The sequence below is a fragment of the Morus notabilis genome, unplaced genomic scaffold, assembly GCF_000414095.1.
Source record: "Morus notabilis unplaced genomic scaffold, ASM41409v2 Scaffold384, whole genome shotgun sequence".
NCBI lineage: Eukaryota > Viridiplantae > Streptophyta > Magnoliopsida > Rosales > Moraceae > Morus > Morus notabilis.
The window spans coordinates 493,943-513,459 of NW_010387635.1; the positions used below are offsets into that span (position 1 = coordinate 493,943).

The window sequence follows — 19,517 nt, forward strand, 5'->3', positions numbered from 1 at the left end:
GCAATGGCTCCAAAGCCGAGGGCCGCTCAGCCCCGCCGGCTTCGGCTTGCCCCCCATTATCGTCTCACCGTGCTCAATCTGTACAACCGACATTTGCCTCTGCAAAACCAAAAATCAAAAACAAAGAACTTCAAAAAAAACCTTCTAAAACAGCTTAAATTCCCAACAAAAACGAATCAATATATCTAAACACTAATACACACTACTCCATTCCAATTGCCAAAAGAAATGCTCAAAACGAAAGATGTTAACGATTACGATCTCAATGAACTCTAACAGACACGAATGATACACACTACTACATCACAATTACAAGCTCGTAATAAACTCAATTGCTTTTCGTTTCCACTTTCCCATGGATTCTCAGCAACCCAACAAACAGTCGTAGAATATAATTAGGTGAAAAAAGAAGAAGAAAGATTTGAAGAATTTACGATCTCGTCCGGGCTGAGGATGCCGAACTGGACTGTACGGACTTTGGCTACCTCCGCCGGCGAGAAAGGGAACCGGATATCCATGGCGATCCGAACAAAAGAAAAAACACAAAAAAAAAATATCCTAGGGTTTCAAGGTTGAATTCAGTTTGCTAAATAAATGAAAATTCTCTCGGTTTTTTTCTTTTTTGGCGCTCCAAATTAAATTCGTTTTTCGTTTTTTTCTTTTTTTGAAAGTTTGTGCGTTCTTTTTCGGTGGTTTTTTGCTGTTAATTTTGTAGAGAGAGATGGAGGGGGAGAGAGAGAGAACGCTAAGAACTCTCACGCGAGGAGAGACCAAACAAATGGAACTCGGAGTCCCTAAAGGGTGTATTTATAGACGAATAGGGGTTGATTGCAGGGGTAACGACTTACTTGAAAAGACGAAACTGTCCTGATTGGATGATACTTATGCCCCCCCTTTTTTCTTTTCCTTAGTGGACTCATTGGTGTTTCGGCCTGTGGTCCAATCGGGCTCGATCCAGTTCAGTTGATATCCTCGTGTTGGACTGGATCTTATTTTGGGTTGTATCTTTGATTAAAATAAAATTGAATTTATCATGATTAACACCTTTTTATTATTAGTATAATTATTTAATTAAAAAGGTTATGAATTAAGAGTAAAGAATAAAAATTCTAATTTATACACTTTAAAGAGTATTTATTAAGATTATCTCAAAAATAAACATGATTCTTCGTGATTATATGTTGAGGGTAAAAATAACATTTACCAATTATGCTCCCTATTTGATTAATGATTAGGGTTTGATTAATGATTATGGTAGAAATGACATTTCACATCTCATAAAAGGATCTCATAGTACTAAAAAATATTTTTTAAAACGTCAAGATACCCACGAGATATTATCAAAAACAGAGAATATCGAACTCATAATTTGATATAACACAGAGTACCAAAAGAGATAATTACACTACAAAGTAAGACTTTATATATCGAATTCAAATTTAGTAAAAATACAACATGTTATAAATATAGTAAAAATTATACGATAATTATCACAATGATATCACATTTTCTAATATATAATTAGATAAGCACTATTTTAATACTATCAAGTTTTTCTATTTTTATTAATTAAAAAAATTCTATGAAATATTTTATAATATTTCAAAAATTTTGTTATATTTTAATTTTTTTTATTTGAACATTTTCAGAAATTTTAATAAATAGTAAATTTTTAAAACTAAATTAAATAAATAATAGATTCTAAAATATTTGAAATAAGCGCAAATCTTTTTACAACTAAATTTACGTAATAAGAAAATTTTATATTAATATAAAATTTCTAATTTACTATTATTTACTTTAAATAGTTTTAAAATATGTTATTTACCTCAATTACTTACTTTAAAGGGTTATTTATAAAAATAACACCAATGGAACAATTATCTTACAATTAACACAATTTTTTTATACTTTCATATCAAATACTTCCACATCAATAATTGAGGGCTTGTTCTTTTGGAGTTTAACTTGAGTATAATTCTTAAGTTGAATTTGAGTTATAACTTGAGTTTAACTTGTAACTTGAGTTTGTGTTTAGTTGTGTACATTTGAGTTATGATTTGAGATAAGAATCTTTTTGAATTTGTGTTTGAGTGAGTCAAAACTTGAATTTGTATTTAGATAGTATTTTAATAAAAACTCAATGCTGATGAAAAATTTTAATAGGGTATATGGGTCGGGTTTTATTCGTCTTTTCGTTGTCAACGCATAGAAAAAAAAATAATCTCAATGAGAAATAAAACGAAAAAGTTATAGCATTTTTAAGAATAGAAAAAATACTGTTCACAAATTTGAGTTCGAGTTTCTGAACTCGAGTTGAAGGGGAAACTTGAACTCGAGTTTTAGTCCTAAACTCGAGTTTGAACTCGAGTTTAAACTTGAGTTTAAACTTAAAAGAACATGAACTCGAATAAAGTTGTAACTCGAGTTGCATTTTTTTGAGTTTTTCACTCAAAAAGAACAAGCCTGAGAGCCCCCCACACAGAGATATATATATATATATATATTGTCTGGAATACCCTTTATAAACCTTAAATCTGCTTTCCTTCTAATTTTTCTTATCCCTGTCGCCTCCTTTTCTTCTCTTCTTTCCATTTTATCTGGTCTCTATTTCTTCTCCTTGTTTCCATTTTCTCCATCATCTTCATCATACCGAGAAAACGACGATGTAAGCTTTATGATTTCTCCCAGACAAAGTATAGAGAGAGAGAAATTTAGTAAATGGCTCGACTGATTTGATTACTATTGAACTGAAGCTTAAATACATCCACAATGTCTTAATGCAAATTAAAAAGAAATCAATTTGAGAAAATGTCAAAAAGTTGATTTTGATGCAAAGAAACAAGCAAATTGAACAAACTCACTTAACAGCCTCAAAATGAGTCAAGCAAAGCGTTCCACTAAGACAAACTTAAAATTAAATTTTTTTTTTTCCATATACCACTAGATCTTGAAGTTTTGTCATTTCAGAAAGTAAGCATTTGAATGAGCAGAAAATAACCGAATTTGACAACGAAGAAAGAATAAAAAAATCGTGAAAATTAAAAAAACTTTATTGGACGTCAACAACAATTTCTGACAAATCTGTCATTGTCAAAGTCATTGCTCTCCGTATCATTCTTAGGTGCGACACTTTGCTCCGCTCTTTGCGGTCGTCCTTGGTGAATAAGAGGGAAGAGAAAAGAGAGGGAAAAAAATTATCTAGATTTTGCATATGAAAAGAGAAGAGGAGAGAGATCATAGAAAATGAAAAAAAAAAAAAAAAAAAAAAAAAAAAAAAAAGTTTTTGTCGTGAAAAGGAAAGAGAGAGAAAGGGGAAAGAAGAGAGTGGTCAGGTGTCTGCTAAGGGCATTTTAGACAATGTGCATACATGGGTCTTGATGTGACAGTATCAAAAATAAAAATATGAAAAAATAGTGTCAATCATAAGATAATTATTTTAAGAGGGCTTTGTAAAAATAACTCAATAAAAAGTTTTATTAGTAAAATAATTTTTTAAAAATTTTTATTTATAAAATGATCACTTTTTATAAAAAATGATTATGTAGTCCTTTTTCATAAAAAAATAAAGAAGATTATTTTACTAATTTTATTTTGTTAAATAGTCATTCTAGCATATTGCTCTTATTTTAATCAGATCAGTGTTATTTTTGTAAATAACCCTACTTTAAATTTCATTCTCCCGTTTTAATTTTGCTATATGGGTAAAGAGCCCAAAACAAAAAGTCGGCCCATATAAGTCTGGCAGGGTTCATTTTTGTCTCTGCACTTCGTTCACCATAGCTTCCCTCGACGGCTCAAGTCAACCCCAAGCCTTCAAAAAAAAAAAAAAAATACAAATAAAGTGGTGTTTAAAATTAATTTCGTTTTTATTTTTTATATTTTTAAAAAATAAAAAGTAAAATTTTTTTTAAAACAACATTTAACGTAATAAAAATAAAAAATATAAATAAATATAATTTTTTAATTTAATGTAAAATAAAAAATAATAAAAAATAATTTTTTTTTTAAATAGAGAAAGACATTATTAAATTTTTTTATATTAAAAATAATTTATTAATAAAATTATTAAACAGATTTTTAAAAATTATTTTGTCTGAAATTAAAAATATTTTTATTTTTTTTTATACAAAAATTATTTTAAAATGAGTTTAAACGCGCCTAAACACAAAAAAAAAAAAAAAAAAAAAAAAAAAAACAAAACGTTCAGGAGAGGAGAGTGAGAGAGACGACGGAAAGAGAATCAAATCCACTTGAGCTCGCGGTTTGGAACCAAAAACTTACTTTTGCTTCTGAGATTAGAGAATAAATTGAAGATAAAGACCCAAATGCTGATCTCTAGGGCTCCTAGTAATTCTTCTATTTTCTCTCTCTTTGGGATTTTCAGATCCATTTTCGCTCTTATGCTTCTGGTAGTAGTGGCAATTTTGATTCTTTTCCCCGTTTGGAGGAATTGGTCAAAGCACGATGTAAATCTGAAAACCTAACATTAGACGAAGCTTTGGGTTACTTCAATTCCTTGATTCAAATGCGACCTCTGCCCTCTATTTGGACTTTCAATCAATTGTTTGGTGCGCTTTCCAAGAAGAACCGCCATTCCATTGTTGTCTCTATGTACAGAGACATGATGGGCTGTGATGATTTTCAACCCAGTGTTTGTACGATGAATATTGTTATCAAGTGCTTCTGCGGTTTGAAGGTGGTGAATTTAGGTTTCTCTGTTTTGTCAACAACGATTAAAAGCGGGTATTCAACCAGATGCTTGTACAATGAGCACTTTGCTTAAGGCTCAATGGTTGCAGCGACGAAGTTGCTCCAAGAAATAGTAGAAAAGAAACACCCGTGCAATGAATTCACTTATGCAACTGTCATTAATGGGTTTTGTAAGGTTGGAGAAACTTGGAAGGCACTTAAGCTGCTTAAGATAATGTGCAATGATAAAAGGATTAAACCCAATCAATGTTGTTTTAGTCCGGTCATTGACTGTTTCTGTAAAGAAGGACGGATGTGTGAGGCTTCGAGCTCGTTTCAAGATATGATGGTGTCCTACCAAATGTTGTTAGCTGTACATCTTTGATACACGGATTGTGCAAATTTGGTTGCTGGGAAGAAGCCAAGAGAATCCTAGTTGACATGCGCGACTGTGGAATCTCACCTAATATACGGCTCTTTAATCTATGGATTGTGTGCCATTCAAGCCAACGGAGTGAAGCCATCACGTTGTTTGAGAAAATGAAGGACCAAGCTATTTGCCCGGATGTAAAAACATACAGTATTCTTGTGGATGCTTTTTGCAAAGAGGGAAGGATGCAGGAAGCTCTTGTTATGTTTGGCCAAATGATCCGAAGAGATTTAAATCCAAATATCGTTATTTATAGTTCATTACTTAATGCATTGTGCCTTTCAGGTCAATTGATAAGGGTAAAGAGTTTCATTGATTATGTGGTGATTCACGATATATTTCCTGATACGATAACTCTAGGTGGCCTTTTGAATGCTTTTTCTGAAGAGGTATGATGGATAAGGCCCAAAAACTGTTTCAAGAAATGATTCAACATTGTAAAGAGCTAGGTGGGAATGTGATAATTTACAACATATTGATTAAGGGGTATTGTTCGCAAGGCACAGGAGATCTTTGAACAAATGAAATCAAAGGGTATTGTACCTTATGTTGTTTCCTACTGCACATTGGTTGAAGGCTACATAAAGGTCGGAAGAACAAACGTTGCTCTCAAGCTTCTCAAGGACATGATCCAAAAAGGGTTTTTGTCTGATCATATACATAGAATGCGACGAAGCTTGAAGAAGATTCGTGCTAAAAGGCTCTAAGCAAGCGTTCAATAACTTTTATTTTGTGGAAAATTTGTGTTGATCGCAATGTTGTAACTTATTTAATCTGCTATGTCTTGTTAAACCTGAACTCAATGGATGCTGCATGAAGTATAATGTCGTATGGATCCTCCCATATCTGGATTATTCTGCTTGGCTTTGTCCCATGGTTTTATTGTTCTGCTCAATACTAATTGTACTTTTCGTGTACTTTGATTTAGGGTGGATAGTAATAAAGCTCTCTCTTTTTTGAAATATTAATTGGAAGCATTTTGGCATGCTTTTTTACTTTCATGATAATCACTTGTCAAGGGAAACATTGCAATTTTTTTGGGAAATGACATGCAAGTTGATGATTTGAATTTTTTGACATGTTTAGGGTACAAGCGACATATGTTTGAACAAAGATAGGCTGCTCTTTTTTGAAAAAAAAAAAAAAAAATAACAAAAATGAAGTTTAGGCATTCTTGAGCTCGCTTCGTTCCATTTCGGAGTTTGGATATGGAGTTCATCTTATTGTTTGGATATGGAGTCGTAACTTTGAGGTGCTGCATAACGGTTCAAGTTCTTTATACTTTTCAATTCGCATATCTAGTCTTGAAAACCTGTTCTTTTGGCTTATTCTTGCTTATTATCTTACTTTATGTAATTTGTGTTATTGACATTTGCTTGAATATTCAAAGGCAGTCTGGTTTAGCTAGTAATATAAAATATGCAAATGTCTAGGTGGAGTTGTTAAGTAAACAAAGCACGTTGTAATTTATTAGGATAAGAAGGAAAGGAGAAGATAAAAGAGAAACAGAATATTTATTGATAATGATATTTACTTTAATCTCACGCCCTTTTTCTCTATTTATGTACTTCCTTTTTTTCTTCCTTTGTATATGATGTAAATGCTTGAGCTTTCTAGCAGTGTAAAATTGAAATTTGAATCTCATAGATTCTCATACATGTTATGTTGCAAGTGGTTAATGGTTTTTCTTTTTAGATCAGTTGAGAGTATGGGATTTGAATTGGTGGATACATTTTGGTCTGCCAGTGTTTTGGTCTCTAATAGGACAACTTGCTCGATCAGGACCCAAATAGTTGTGTGAGAATTTGTGATTACAACAATAATTTAGAGGGCAAGCAGACAAATTCAGTAATGAAGGCAAGCAAAAAAAATTCAGTAAAAGCCAATCAGTCAAAAAAAAAAAAAAAAGAAGGGCCATAATGGGAATAGAAAATTAAAAGACACCTACCTGCTTTAAAACGTTTTTATTATATAGTAGATAAATGGTCAAAATTTTGTAAAATTAAGAAACTGTTTTTTTTTTTTTTTAACTAATTTGGTTTATTTGATTAACTTGGTAGTTAATGACGGATTAATTTTAATTTATCACTAATTAATTATTAACTTAATAATTTATCACTGATTAATCTATATCAATTAGTGATTTAAGTAATACTAGTTAATATTAATCAATTGCAATCAACAAATTATCAATTTATTATCATCAGTAAGTTAATGATAAACTAAATCGGTTTATCATTGACTGATCACGGTTTATCACTCTACAAAAACGGTCATTCCCAAAAACAAAACAAAACAAAAAAAAAATCAACCATTTATCTAAAAACAAAAAAATGTTTGGTCATTTATTAAAAAAGTGGTAGAAAAGTGGCCATCTACCTAATTTTCCCATTGATTTTTTTGTTGGTAATAGAAGTTTCTCTCACATGAATTTACTGTTTAACTCAAGTTTTTAATTTGAGCAGACGAAACGAACGAAGCCTAAATAGGACTAGCACACATTCCACAATCTTTTTTTGTTTTTTGTTCTTGAATCGATGTTTATTCATTTTATTTTCATTCCTTTTTGAATTCGAATTTCCATATGCACATTGCAATGACCTTTCTTTATATAAAAGTAGACGCCATATATAAGTTACATTTGAAGAATAGAAACAAATCTCAACCTTAGCGCGCAGCGTCGAGGTTGAGGTATAACATTTACAAATGAGTTCAATTAGAGCCAAATTCCTCGTTCCACTTTTCAAGTTCTTCCCACTTGCTTTTGTTTAAGCTTGGTCTGATCACAGTCATTGCCTTCCGAAAGTCATCGTATCTTAGCGGTCTTACCTGGTTAACAAATATTAACAATTAAACATACATGAAATATAGAATTACACCAAACTATCCAAACTAAATTTGTCATTGGAGACGAAATTGAAAAGGACAACATATTAATTAATCAACTTAGCGCCTGTTTGGTTCACGCATTTGAAACTAACTTAGAAAATTTGAAACTAACATATTAATTCTGATTTTGCTACAGTATTTTTCTCTCACAAAAAATTTGAATAAAAAAAGTTCCCGCCAATAGATTCTCTTAGAGAATTTGAATTCAGAATCATAATCACTAACTTAAACGCATAAACCAAACGGGCTTTTAGTCCAGACAGAACGAATGTCAGAGAACCTAGGAACTATTGCTCAAGTTCTGCCCTATAACAAGGGATTTGAATACCAAATTAGCTTGGTGAGCATTCCCAATAACTTGACGATGGGATACTATGAAGGAAGCAACTGTTTGAATCTAAAGTTACAAAATGACAACTTACCTGATTTGCCTTGACGGTGAGAATGGTTTCACCTAACTCTCTAATTGGCATCATAGCAGCTTCTTCACACAAGGCTTGCAGATCACTCCCAGAATATCCTGTAAGGTAACCGCGTGATAAAGTCAATATGATTGGAATGATAATTCTTTTAGTTCATTTGCGCTCTCATTTGATCGACATTCTGCAATACGTTATTGAAATTTCACATTATAGATTCAAGAATTGTTTTGCCCACTTAGCTTACAAGTTTAATTCCTTCAGAGGCTACACCGATTAATTCCCCTGGCTGGGTATTTTCTCATTTATTCTTGTTTAATTAGATTTCCACCCTGAAAATTTGCTTTAAAAATGAAAAAGTCCCAGAATAAAGGTGGCACAAATATCTTAAGCAAAATTTACAAAAGCACCAACGTTAGAAGAAGCCAAGTGACTCAAATTTTTTTAAGTTGCTCCAAAAAAAGTTATTTAGTGTGCTCATTCCACTGCAATCTGAAATCACAACTCAAATTCTTTTACTGCAGTGTTTTCTCTCAGAAAAATTCAAATTCAATTTTTTTGCTACAATGTTCTCTCTCACATAAAAAAGTTTGAGTTGTGAAAAAAAACATACCTGAAAACTCTTCAAAAGCTATAATGGAAAATGATCATACCTTCTGTTTCTCTTGCAAGTCTCTCTAAATCTCCACCTGTCACAGTGAAAAATTAATTATCATTTCATACATGAACAGAACATTAAACCACTGAGATAAATCAGAGTATTAAATTAAGATAGAGCACATAAACCAGAGCACACTCATTCACTTGAAAAGACAAGAAACCAACAAAATTTACAACTAAGGGGCGTATTCTTACTGGGTAAGGAGAATTCTTGGCCCTTGAGTTTGTGTCTAAGAAGAACTCTTCTAAGTGATTCATCTGGTAACGGGACGTATATTCTCTTCACCTGGTTCAAAGTTTCATGTAATAAAAGTCACATTAGTTCACTTAAAAAGAAACTTGTATAAAATAGAATTAATCCATTACTTAAGCTATCAACAGTGAAATCAATTGCTAAGTATTTTTGTCAAATAATCATTCCAAGCTATTTCTTTTTAATTGCAATATTTGTTGCGTTAAGCATATTTCAAATAATTTTAATGATCCACACCATATCAGATTCGGAACATAGCTCTATCTCCGATAATTAACAACATATAAACATGATCCAAAGCCAAACAAATGATAAATATACGTAAACAATTATATATATACATATTTGCTTAAAAAATCTTACTAAATAAGCAAACTAAAATGCAATTTCCTCAAATAAAAAAGATGCAGCAGGCTGGACAATATACGTACCAATCTCCTCAGAACTGCATCATCGAGTTCTTGTGGCTTGTTAGTAGCACCTGCAAATTAAAAGAATAATGCATATTTACACAAATCATATGCGTAATCCAAACAAATTAAGTAAATTAAGCCCAGCATGCCCTATCTCATCTATCTGGGTTTATAGTGGGTAATAAAGTAAGATTTTAAATTGAGTCTAGATTCAAGAATCAACCTCCATGCTGAATAAACAGATACAACGTTCATCAATTGCCAACAATACCATCATTAATGAGATTATCTCAACAGTTTGCCTCTTGAATAAAAGAGGCAGTACCTTATTAGAAATGCTTATTAGAAAATTTGGCCTTCTAACTACCGAGTACTTTTTCTAATAATTTTCAATTACCAGCTTTAACGAACTGCTCAGAATTTTAACATCCAAGTATAACATCTGTAAGATCTCTTGGCAAAGGTAAAAGCAAGGTTTTGAAGAAAGTCCATTGAGACTAGACATCAGTTACAAGAAATGGCCCTAATAAAGCATATTCGCATATAATCAAGAATTAAAAACATAAAGCTTACCAATAACAATAACTAGATCATTATGATTAGAAGCCACCCCATCAAACTGAATTAAGAACTCTGACTTTAACCGTCTGCTTGCATCATTCTCATTAGCCTGCCTTGTTGACATCATACTATCAATCTGCAAAGTAAGTTATTTTGAGAAAGGTTAAGAAAGCCTATAATCATATAAAAAAATCTAGAAAAGGGCTGAATAGTTGAACATTGAATCTCAAAGGCTTCTAATTCGTAGAACTATCAACTTCAGCATACTGTGGAGCAGAATCAATAACAAGCAACAAGGACAGCATAATAATAACTATAAATTTCAAATTAGAGATTGAGCAAAAACAAAAGAGCATACCTCATCCATGAAAATTACAGAAGGCTGTCTGGACTTAGCAACCATGAAGAGAGTTCTTACAAGCTTTTCAGCTTCTCCTACCTATTTCAGCAAAAATAAGCTTAGTAGGGTTTCATGATAATAGCCATGAGGAAAGAAAGCTACAATCAGCACTCAGAGACGCACCCATTTTGATGTCAAGGAAGATGCAGAAACATTGAAAAATGTCGCCTCTGATTCTGAAGCAACTGCTTTAGCTAACATGGTCTTCCCATTACCAGGGGGACCAAAGAGAAGCAAACCTAACAATGCCACGAAGTATTCTCATAACATAAGATTTCGGGTGCTTCACCACTCTTAGAGCGGATAAGGTTATACCAAAGCATTACCTCTAGCTGGCCTACGAAGTCCTGTAAATAAGTCTCTTCTTTTAGTCGGCAAAATAACCATCTCCATTAGGGCTTGCTTAGCTTTCTCGAGACCAGCTGAGAAAAAGAAAATCAAATGAGTAACGCAATCAAATTTGGCATGATGAGAACATGAAAGGGAACAAAAAATCGAAAGACAAAGTGCAAGGTGTATTATAAACATCTTACCAACATCTTCCCATTTAACGGAAGGACTTCTATCCACTATTGACGTATTTATCATTTCAACCAATTTTGCTTCATAATTACCACCAGAATCAGGCATGGGTTTTGTGTTTGCAGTACTATGCGTCTTATTCCTCACCACCGGATTGTTTGTACTGGGATGAAGAGACTTAGGCAAAACAGGTTTCCTAGCGTTTGACGTTGTCGATGCAACTGTTGTTTTTTGGGCAGGAACTAAGTTGTTCTGCAAGTATTTTGAATTTAAAGTACGTTAAACTTAGCCAGTATCAAGCAAGACACCCTGATCCACACACACAACATTCGCCAAAATCATAATGAAGATGCAAAACAGTGTATGAAATAACAAATTTGAATATTCAACTATGTTCCATCATAGCCTAACATCCAATGTAACAATAAAGTTGTTAATATATCTACAAGTCTCAGGTAGGCATGAGAACAACTTTGAGAATTCGATCCTGCACTTAGTAAATTCAACCCCTAATAAATTATATTGCTATTCTTACTCCACAAAAATCACATAACAAGAGATCATGCGGCAGCAGTTATGGATGGTTGCTAAATGCACACCATTTTTTCGCATTACTAATAGGGAATTACAAGAAACGCAATTAAGTTTCAGTAGAAAGAGAAAAATGGCATTATTTTTGGTAACCACTTCAAGGCAAAAAAAGGAGAAAGATCAGCCAGATCAAAGCATACCTTATTAATGGATGTCCCGCCTGAAACAGAAACTGCAAAACAACAAAGAAAGGATAAAAAATTGAGACTTCTACATTACCGCCAGTGGCTTTGTTTCGAACACTAAATGTGTATCAGATTCTATCAAAAAATTTCATTTTTGATATGATTTTGACCAAATCTAGCTTCGAGAAACATGCACTACTACCCGGCACAGAAAGATCCAAGAAAAAAACTTGCAAGCAATTCACATATAAACCACAATAAACAATTACCATGAAAATCAAAATAATTGGATATACAAACCTGCTCGTCTACTTAAAGTTTGCAATCTCTCAGACACCTGACCCTGCCATTTCGATATCTTTTGACGATAAGATTTCACCTTTTCCCGTTCACTGCCAAATTTTGTAATCAATTTTCACAAACCACTTCTAATAATTCTCAATCATACAGCAAAAAAGAATGTCTTTTTATTTATATTTTTGTTTCCCTAATTGCATTTTACAACGATCGTGAGACTTTCCATATTGAATTGATTAAAAAACTTCACTGACACATCAATTTCATACACCCTAGAATTGCGAAATACAACGATCATGAACAAATAATCTAGAAATGAGACATTTCCAAAACCTATCGCTAATAAAAGCGCTTCCTTTACAAATAAAACTAAGAGATTGATCAGCACAATTTGTTAAACCCCAGAATTGAGAAATACAACAATCAAGAACAAATAATCGAAGAAATGAGAGAAATTCCCAAACCTGTCGGTAATAAAAGAAGGAGTAGGAGTCGAAATAGCTTCGACGAATATGCGCTGAGCGTTGGTGTAGTGAGCAATGGCGTCGTCGACTACGCCCCACTCCTCAGCCCTAACGGCCTTGTCGATCTCTTCCTTGGCCAAATCGAAGTAACCCTTGAGCTTGTACGCCACGCGCTCGTTCGAAATCGAAGCTCCGGCTTCCATGGCCGGAGAATTGGGGGAGCTAGGCTCCTCGTGGGGCTCGTTCGGGGACAGGATCGAGCTCAGAGAGTCAACGATGTCTTTTAAGAACGACATGTTTGGGGAAATGCATAGTGGTTTTAGAGAGAGAAAGTTGAGAGGGAAAGTATTCTCGCCATTGCCGGGCAAATTGTCGTTGGCTTTCCCGGAAAGTAATCGTCCGATTGGAATTTAACTTTGGAAGTAGAAAAGAAAAATAGAAAAATTTCAGAGAAAAAAAAAATGGCGTTCTTTTGTGTTTGGGGGATCGTCGGAGGAGAGTTGGGGAAGAAGGGGAGGGACTCGTTCGCCGTGGGGTGGGCGGAGCGGGGGTGGAGGATCTAGTTGAAATTTGAGCTATATGGGCTGGGCTGACCCACAGCTCAGTTTCGGTCTGAAATTGGTCCGACCGGCCCATATGAGAATACGGACGGGCCGATCGATCGAGATGTTCGAGTCAGGTCAATAGTTGGTAGGCTTGACTCAAACTCAACCCACATATAACTTATATTAACTTTTGGAGAGAAAATAAAAAATACCATCAGTAAAATAATAATATTTTTATTATTTTATTTTTGTTACTGTTGTTAAATTTATCTTATGTTATTAAGAGTAACTCCAATTATGCTAACTATTTTATATTTCTAGTTAAAATGGTTAAAGATTTAGCTAAAATTTAGCTTTTTTCACTCCAACTATTAATTAAATGGTTAGTTATTTTGGATAATCCATTTCACACTAGTTAAATATAACTAACAAGAAAGGGCTAACCATTTAATTTTTTGTATTATTTTATTCTTTCAAAACATACTAAATGCAAAGGTTCTTTCTAAAATCAATGAAGTTATTTATATTTTTAAACTCAATAAATATCAAAATAATCTATGATTAGCTAAAATATGGAGTATGGTTTGAGTGTGTCACCCAAAAATTATTAGCTAAAATAGTTTTCTAGCCATTTTAACTAAAATTTAGAGAGTCTCCTTGGAGATGTTCTAATAACATATAAATTATATTTTCATAATTTACAGGTTATATTTCATAAGCTGCAGGTTATCTTTCATATTATGTAGGTTACTTTATGTAGTGGCATCAAAATTTTGTATAATATAATACTATAAATAATAGAGTTGGAAAAAAAAATAGTTAAACTTGAAATGTGCTCTTAAAAAATTGATTTTTTAGTTCTAAATGTACTATGTTTAATTTCTTTTAGGTTTATTTTGTTTTATTTTTCAATTAACTAACATTCAAAATACTATTCAATATAAGTTATTTAAGGTAATCTTCGAATTTTAAAAAATTTGACCAATAAAGAGATTGTTTTATAAACCTTTTTCAAAATACAAATAATTTTTTTAATTGGGAGTCTCTCCCATACACCACACTTTTTAGGACCATCAATAGGACACATAAAAGGAAGGTTGACCGTTATCCCATTGAATGGAAAACGTGTGCCACACGATGATACAGTGAAGAGTCACCTATAATATAGCTCGCCCGTTTTTGACAAATTTGGGATTCATATCTGACCCTTTGTTCCCTCTCCCTTTTCGCACAAACGCCTTCTTCGCCAGTAAGATTGACATTCACCTACAACGAACTGGTCTGCAGTTCCATGACCCCACGTTCTGTCGCTACGTCCGCCCTTTCAACGATGCGTTTGGGATCACTGCCGTCATCTAGTCCACATCTCGGAGTATACTACGCAATTGTAGCAATGATCCATGTGAACAGTTCCACGCTGCCACTGACATTGCCTCCAGCGGGCGCTGATACCGGTGGTCCTAAAAGGTGTGGTGCACGAGAGAAACTCCCTTTATAATTAACAAAATGAGTTACTTTTGACATTTGTATAATAAACAGGATAAATGTCATATTTAATAAAAATATAAGCATATTTAGGATACTTTTCTCTCTCTTTAGTGTTGTTGTTGTTCAACACCAATTTATTACCTTTATTTGTGAAAAATAATCCTACATTAAAAAAATTCCTAACGGTCTACTTTAGTATTTAAGTCAACAAAGTTACATTTAATGCTTTAGACTTATAACTAAAACCTAGTGTACTGCAACCCTATTATGAGGAGAAAAGCTACTAGGATATTATGTTTCTATAATGTGTGACAAATTAATTATAAGTTTGTTATGGCATTTGACTTTTATTTTCGAGCTAACAATAGGTAGAAGGTAGCCGCTGAGGAATTGTGACTAACTTTGTGGCATTTTTATATTTGATAGAATGCAGTCCTTTATCGTAAAGAACTACCTAATACACTCATAACCAAATAATAATAATAATAATAATAATAATAATAATAATAATAGCAAAAAAAAAGAATCCCTTGTTGACTGGCTCGAGAGCCAAAGAATAATTATGCCACGGGAAAGGAATAGAATAAAAGAGATGTGCAAAAATGATCCTTGTTAAAGTATATTTTTATTCAATGTGTTTGTTAATTAAATTAAAAAGGGACTTTCTCTGATGTTCTTTATTTTTTAAGAATACCGGTATTTTTTATTTATCAGTTGTCGAATTTGTATTAAATATGATTAAAATTTAAATCAGATTAAAAAAGTAATACATATTCGACAGCTAATAAACAAATAGCACAAATGTTCTTAAAAAAATGAAGAACACTAGAGAAATTTTAAATTAAAAAAGTGAAAATATTTGATTTGATAATTTAAATTAAAAAAGTGAAAATATTTGATTTGATAATTGGTACTCGCCGGTTTGTTTTGAACCAAAAAAAAAAAAAAACACTTATACTGATTTAAAATTATAAATATCAGAGGGTGATTCTACAATGGAGTGGTATGAGCCATTCGATGCAAATAAAATGGTAGGATTTCAACGGTTAATATTAAAAATGTACCTTATCAATTCAAAAAGTGCATTATGGCACATTAAAATCATTTTATTAGACATTGAAATATCTTTTCTACAATTTCCATCATGGTACTTTATTTATTTTTTTGGGAAAAAAAAAACATTAAACATACATATTAAAAAGAGAACACCATATTGTTTTAGGAATTAACTGGAGAAATTTGAATCTTCTTTAAGAAACCTAAATTCAAACTTCATCATTGTTAACTCTTTTGACCCGTAGATTTCAACAACTACAAGTTCGAATTGAAGGTTCAATGGATTATACTTCGAGTAAAATTGGATAAGTAGGTGAGATGACATCAATAAGTTTTTTGTTTAAATAAAAGAAAAATAAAATTATGAACTAAAATTTGTTTAAAATCCAACTATTCAATGATGCCGGATGCGCATTTTCTTCGTATGAATTTATTAAAAATAAATAAATTTCATTAAACGGAAGTAAAAATGAAAGTTAATTGTCGATTAATTAAAATTTAAATGACACTTTAAAAAAAAAAAGATAAATGCTTGTAGTAGATAGAAGAGTGAAGTCAGATTTTAAAGGACTTGTTTATTTGCATTCAAATTTTAAAAAATTTGAATTCAAATTACAACTTTATTAAAGTTCATGTTCTTTTATAAAATTTGAATTTTAACTTGAATTTAGAGCTAAAATATGAGTTTAAGTTCCCCCTTCAACTCAAGTTATTAAACTCAAACTCAAGTTATTAAACTCAAACTCAAGTTAATGAATAATATTTTTTTTATTCTTAAAAACGTCACAACTTTTTCATTTTAATTCCGATTGAGATGATTTTTTTTTCTATCCGTTCACAACGAAAAGAAGAATAAAACTTCACCTATATACCCTATTAAAATTTCTCATCACTATCGAATTTTTATTAAATTACTATTTAAATATAAATTTAAGTTTTGACTCACCTAAACACAAACTCAAAAATTTTTTTATCTCAAACCACAATTCAAATGTACACAACTAAACATAAAATTACAAATTTAATTTAAATTATAACTCAAATTTAACTTAAAATTTATATTTAAATCACCATAACTAAAAAATTAACTGAATCAGTCCAAAAAAGCCTCAAAATTCCAAAGTACATCTTTTTCAACTCTCTCCCTCCCCTCTCAAAAAAAAAAAAAAAAAAAAAAAAAAAAATCTCTCTCTCTCTCGATCCCTCTCCAATCTCTCACGTTAAACGGGCTCTCTCTTTTTTGTTTTTGTTTCTTTATTTATACACATTCCAAATTTCTCAATTTTTAATTTTATAAACCAGCGAAAAAGCGCGTAGTTTTCTTCTTCGTCTTCGTCTTCTTCAGGAGTTTCAGATCTCCACTTTCCCCAGATCGATCTAATTCTCTAGGGTTTCTTCACCAATGGCGAAGATACGCCACTCTCGTCTCCAGGGCCGAAAATCTTCCTCTTTCTCAACGCTCACATTCACGATGCTCGTAATGTTCAGTTTCGTCGTTCTCATTCTCGTCGCCCTCGGAATTCTCTCCGTTCCGAGCAGCTCCGGCGGCGACTCCACCCACAAGCCCAACGATCTCAGCTCCATTGTTCGCAAGAACGCCGATAGGTTGAAATTTCGCTTTCAATTGATGAAATTTTTTTGCATAATTTGACTGTTTTTCTTTGAATTTGGATGTCTGACTTTGGTGATTGATAATTTCGGCTTTGTGATTAACAGAAGCGAGGGAGATGAGGGGAAAGGGGAACGCTGGGTCGAGGTCATCTCATGGGAGCCTAGAGCTTTCATTTATCACAATTTCTTGGTCAGCCTTTTTCGTAAAAATTGCTGAATTTCTATTGAATTTTGTTTTGTTTACTGTTTCTAGCTGATTTTGTATTTACTTTTAAGCAATTTAATCCATAATGCATCCTAATTTTAGTCAAGTTGATGTCAAGTGCACTCTAATTTTATATATTGGATTTTCTCCTGCATTATTGAAAGAAGCTTATATATTTTATGATTAGCAATGGGCTTGATAAGAGGAAATCATGGCTTTCTATGCTATTAAATCCAATAAGTAGAAGCGTAGTTTGTTATGTTGTACATACTTCATAGTGAAATTCTATATCTTAGGTCGATTAGAATGGTTGGTTACCGTGCAACTTTTTAAAATTTATTTCATGTGGGAGTTTTTGGTATCTAACAGTTTATTCGGTCGAATTTGTGCTCACACCTTGCTTTGATTAGTTTAGTCACTAAGTACTTGAGTTTGTCAATTAATTATTTTGCAGACCAAGGAGGAATGCGAGTATCTCATCAATCTCGCCATGCCTAACATGAAAAAATCAACAGTTGTTGATAGTGAGACTGGAAAAAGCAAAGATAGCAGGTCTTTGTTTCTTGCTTTTGTTCCCATTTGCAACTCAACTAAAATACGTTTTGGTGGTTGGAGTTTCTGTTGCAATTACTGTTGTTTCATTTGCTTCTCAAACCCCCCTTATGCATGACACGGTTGCTTTACTTTTCACGTGCATAGGGTACGCACTAGTTCTGGAACATTCTTGGCCAGAGGACGTGACAAAGTCATTAGGACGATTGAAAAAAGAATTGCTGATTTCACCTTTATACCCGTAGGTATGCAATGAAGTTTTTTTGTGTGTATTTCTTCTTTTTTTTAATCCTTTTCGTTGTTCTCAAATGAAATTTGTCTGCAAAATTGAAGGTGGCCCTATACCCCCTTTTGTTTTGTTTATTCTTTGCTATTGTTATCTTATTTTAGTCGTGTCATCTAATTCACAAGTTATTATTAAACGAACAATGCAATATACAGAACATGGTGAAGGACTTCAAATTCTCCACTATGAGGTTGGACAGAAATACGAGCCTCACTTCGACTACTTTCTTGATGATTTCAACACACAAAATGGAGGTCAACGTATGGCTACACTTCTTATGTACCTGTGAGTGACTTACATGATCTTGGTTCTGGTAAATCTTGTAGTGTTTTTTTTTTTTTTTTAACTTTTTTTTTTCAATGTTTCCTCTTCCATTCGTGTTACAGCTCAGATGTCGAAGAAGGGGGTGAGACCGTGTTTCCTGCTGCAAAAGGGAATTTTAGCTCTGTGCCTTGGTGGAATGAGCTATCTGATTGTGGGAAAAAGGGACTTTCTGTTAAACCTAAGAGGGGTGATGCATTGCTTTTCTGGAGCATGAAGCCTGATGCTACTCTAGATCCATCCAGTTTACATGGTTAGACATTTTCTACTGAATTAATATAACAACCAATAGTCTCGAATTTGTAGTTCTAGTTTAAATCATTCTTATGCTGAAATGCATTCACTTTTGAAAGAGATGGGAATGTCATTTTTTAAGTCTTTGATTAAATAGTGAAAAAAAAAAGCTTGATGAAAAGGTTTATTTAATTAGGAGCTGTATTGATATTCTTACTGACGATGTCTCATTTCTCCTGGTTATTTTCAGGTGGATGCCCTGTTATTAAGGGAAACAAGTGGTCAAGTACAAAATGGATGCGTGCCAACGAGTACAAAGCTTGAAATTCTAAAGGTACCGTCCGTGCTTAATTATATATTATGAAATCATTGCGTGTATATTTTGGATTAATTACAAAAATTTCCCCTGAACTATGACCCATGTAACACTTTGCCTCCCGAACTTTAAAAAGTAACATCTGTTCTCCCTGAAGATTGAAATGTTAACAAAATAGCTCTTTCCC

General features: G+C 32.7%; 3 protein-coding genes and 1 pseudogene across 4 annotated transcripts in view; 2 read left to right on the plus strand and 2 right to left on the minus strand.

Annotated features, from left to right (window-relative positions):
* The window catches only part of LOC21409262 (DNA-directed RNA polymerase II subunit 1), an 8,449-nt gene extending 7,686 nt beyond the window's left edge, over positions 1-763 (minus strand). The window contains exons 1-2 of the mRNA XM_024177080.1: positions 435-763; positions 37-99 (exon numbers count right to left, since the gene is read on the minus strand). Of these exons, the coding sequence (XP_024032848.1) occupies positions 37-99; positions 435-518 (147 nt within the window). The 5' untranslated portion in view covers positions 519-763. The remainder of the gene's footprint in view (positions 1-36; positions 100-434) is intronic.
* A 3,600-nt stretch (positions 764-4,363) lies between these two features.
* Positions 4,364-5,251, plus strand: LOC112095320 (annotated as a pseudogene).
* A 2,402-nt stretch (positions 5,252-7,653) lies between these two features.
* On the minus strand, positions 7,654-13,240 carry LOC21409263 (spastin). Of its 2 annotated transcripts, XM_010114984.2 has the most exons (13): positions 12,717-13,240; positions 12,256-12,347; positions 11,971-12,002; positions 11,251-11,491; positions 11,044-11,139; positions 10,841-10,956; positions 10,676-10,756; positions 10,330-10,453; positions 9,775-9,824; positions 9,286-9,376; positions 9,084-9,119; positions 8,434-8,531; positions 7,654-7,951 (listed from the first exon to the last, which is right to left on the minus strand). In XM_010114984.2, exons 1-13 carry the CDS (start codon positions 13,010-13,012, stop codon positions 7,835-7,837), a joined length of 1,470 nt encoding a protein of 489 aa, XP_010113286.1. In that variant the 5' UTR covers positions 13,013-13,240; the 3' UTR covers positions 7,654-7,834. The 2 variants fall into 2 exon arrangements, with proteins under 2 accessions (XP_010113286.1, XP_024032847.1); XM_024177079.1 differs by lacking the exon at positions 7,654-7,951 and having other exon boundaries at positions 8,460-8,531; positions 9,044-9,119.
* Positions 13,241-17,188: 3,948 nt separating this feature from the next.
* LOC21409264 (probable prolyl 4-hydroxylase 10) overlaps positions 17,189-19,517 on the plus strand; it is a 3,644-nt gene continuing 1,315 nt past the window's right edge. The window contains exons 1-7 of the mRNA XM_010114985.2: positions 17,189-17,410; positions 17,522-17,606; positions 18,076-18,173; positions 18,321-18,418; positions 18,615-18,744; positions 18,846-19,033; positions 19,265-19,348. Of these exons, the coding sequence (XP_010113287.1) occupies positions 17,208-17,410; positions 17,522-17,606; positions 18,076-18,173; positions 18,321-18,418; positions 18,615-18,744; positions 18,846-19,033; positions 19,265-19,338 (876 nt within the window). The 5' untranslated portion in view covers positions 17,189-17,207 and the 3' untranslated portion in view covers positions 19,339-19,348. The remainder of the gene's footprint in view (positions 17,411-17,521; positions 17,607-18,075; positions 18,174-18,320; positions 18,419-18,614; positions 18,745-18,845; positions 19,034-19,264; positions 19,349-19,517) is intronic.

Coding starts and splice junctions, on each gene's coding strand:
- LOC21409263 (XM_010114984.2), bottom strand. CDS start 13,012: ATGTCGTTCTTAAAAGACATCGTTGACTCTCTGAGCTCGATCCTGTCC. Junction 11,140..11,250: donor CGTTAAATGGGAAGATGTTG/GTAAGATGTTTA, acceptor TCTTTTTCTCAG/CTGGTCTCGAGAAAGCTAAG. Junction 7,952..8,433: donor TCACCGTCAAGGCAAATCAG/GTAAGTTGTCAT, acceptor TTTGTTAACCAG/GTAAGACCGCTAAGATACGA.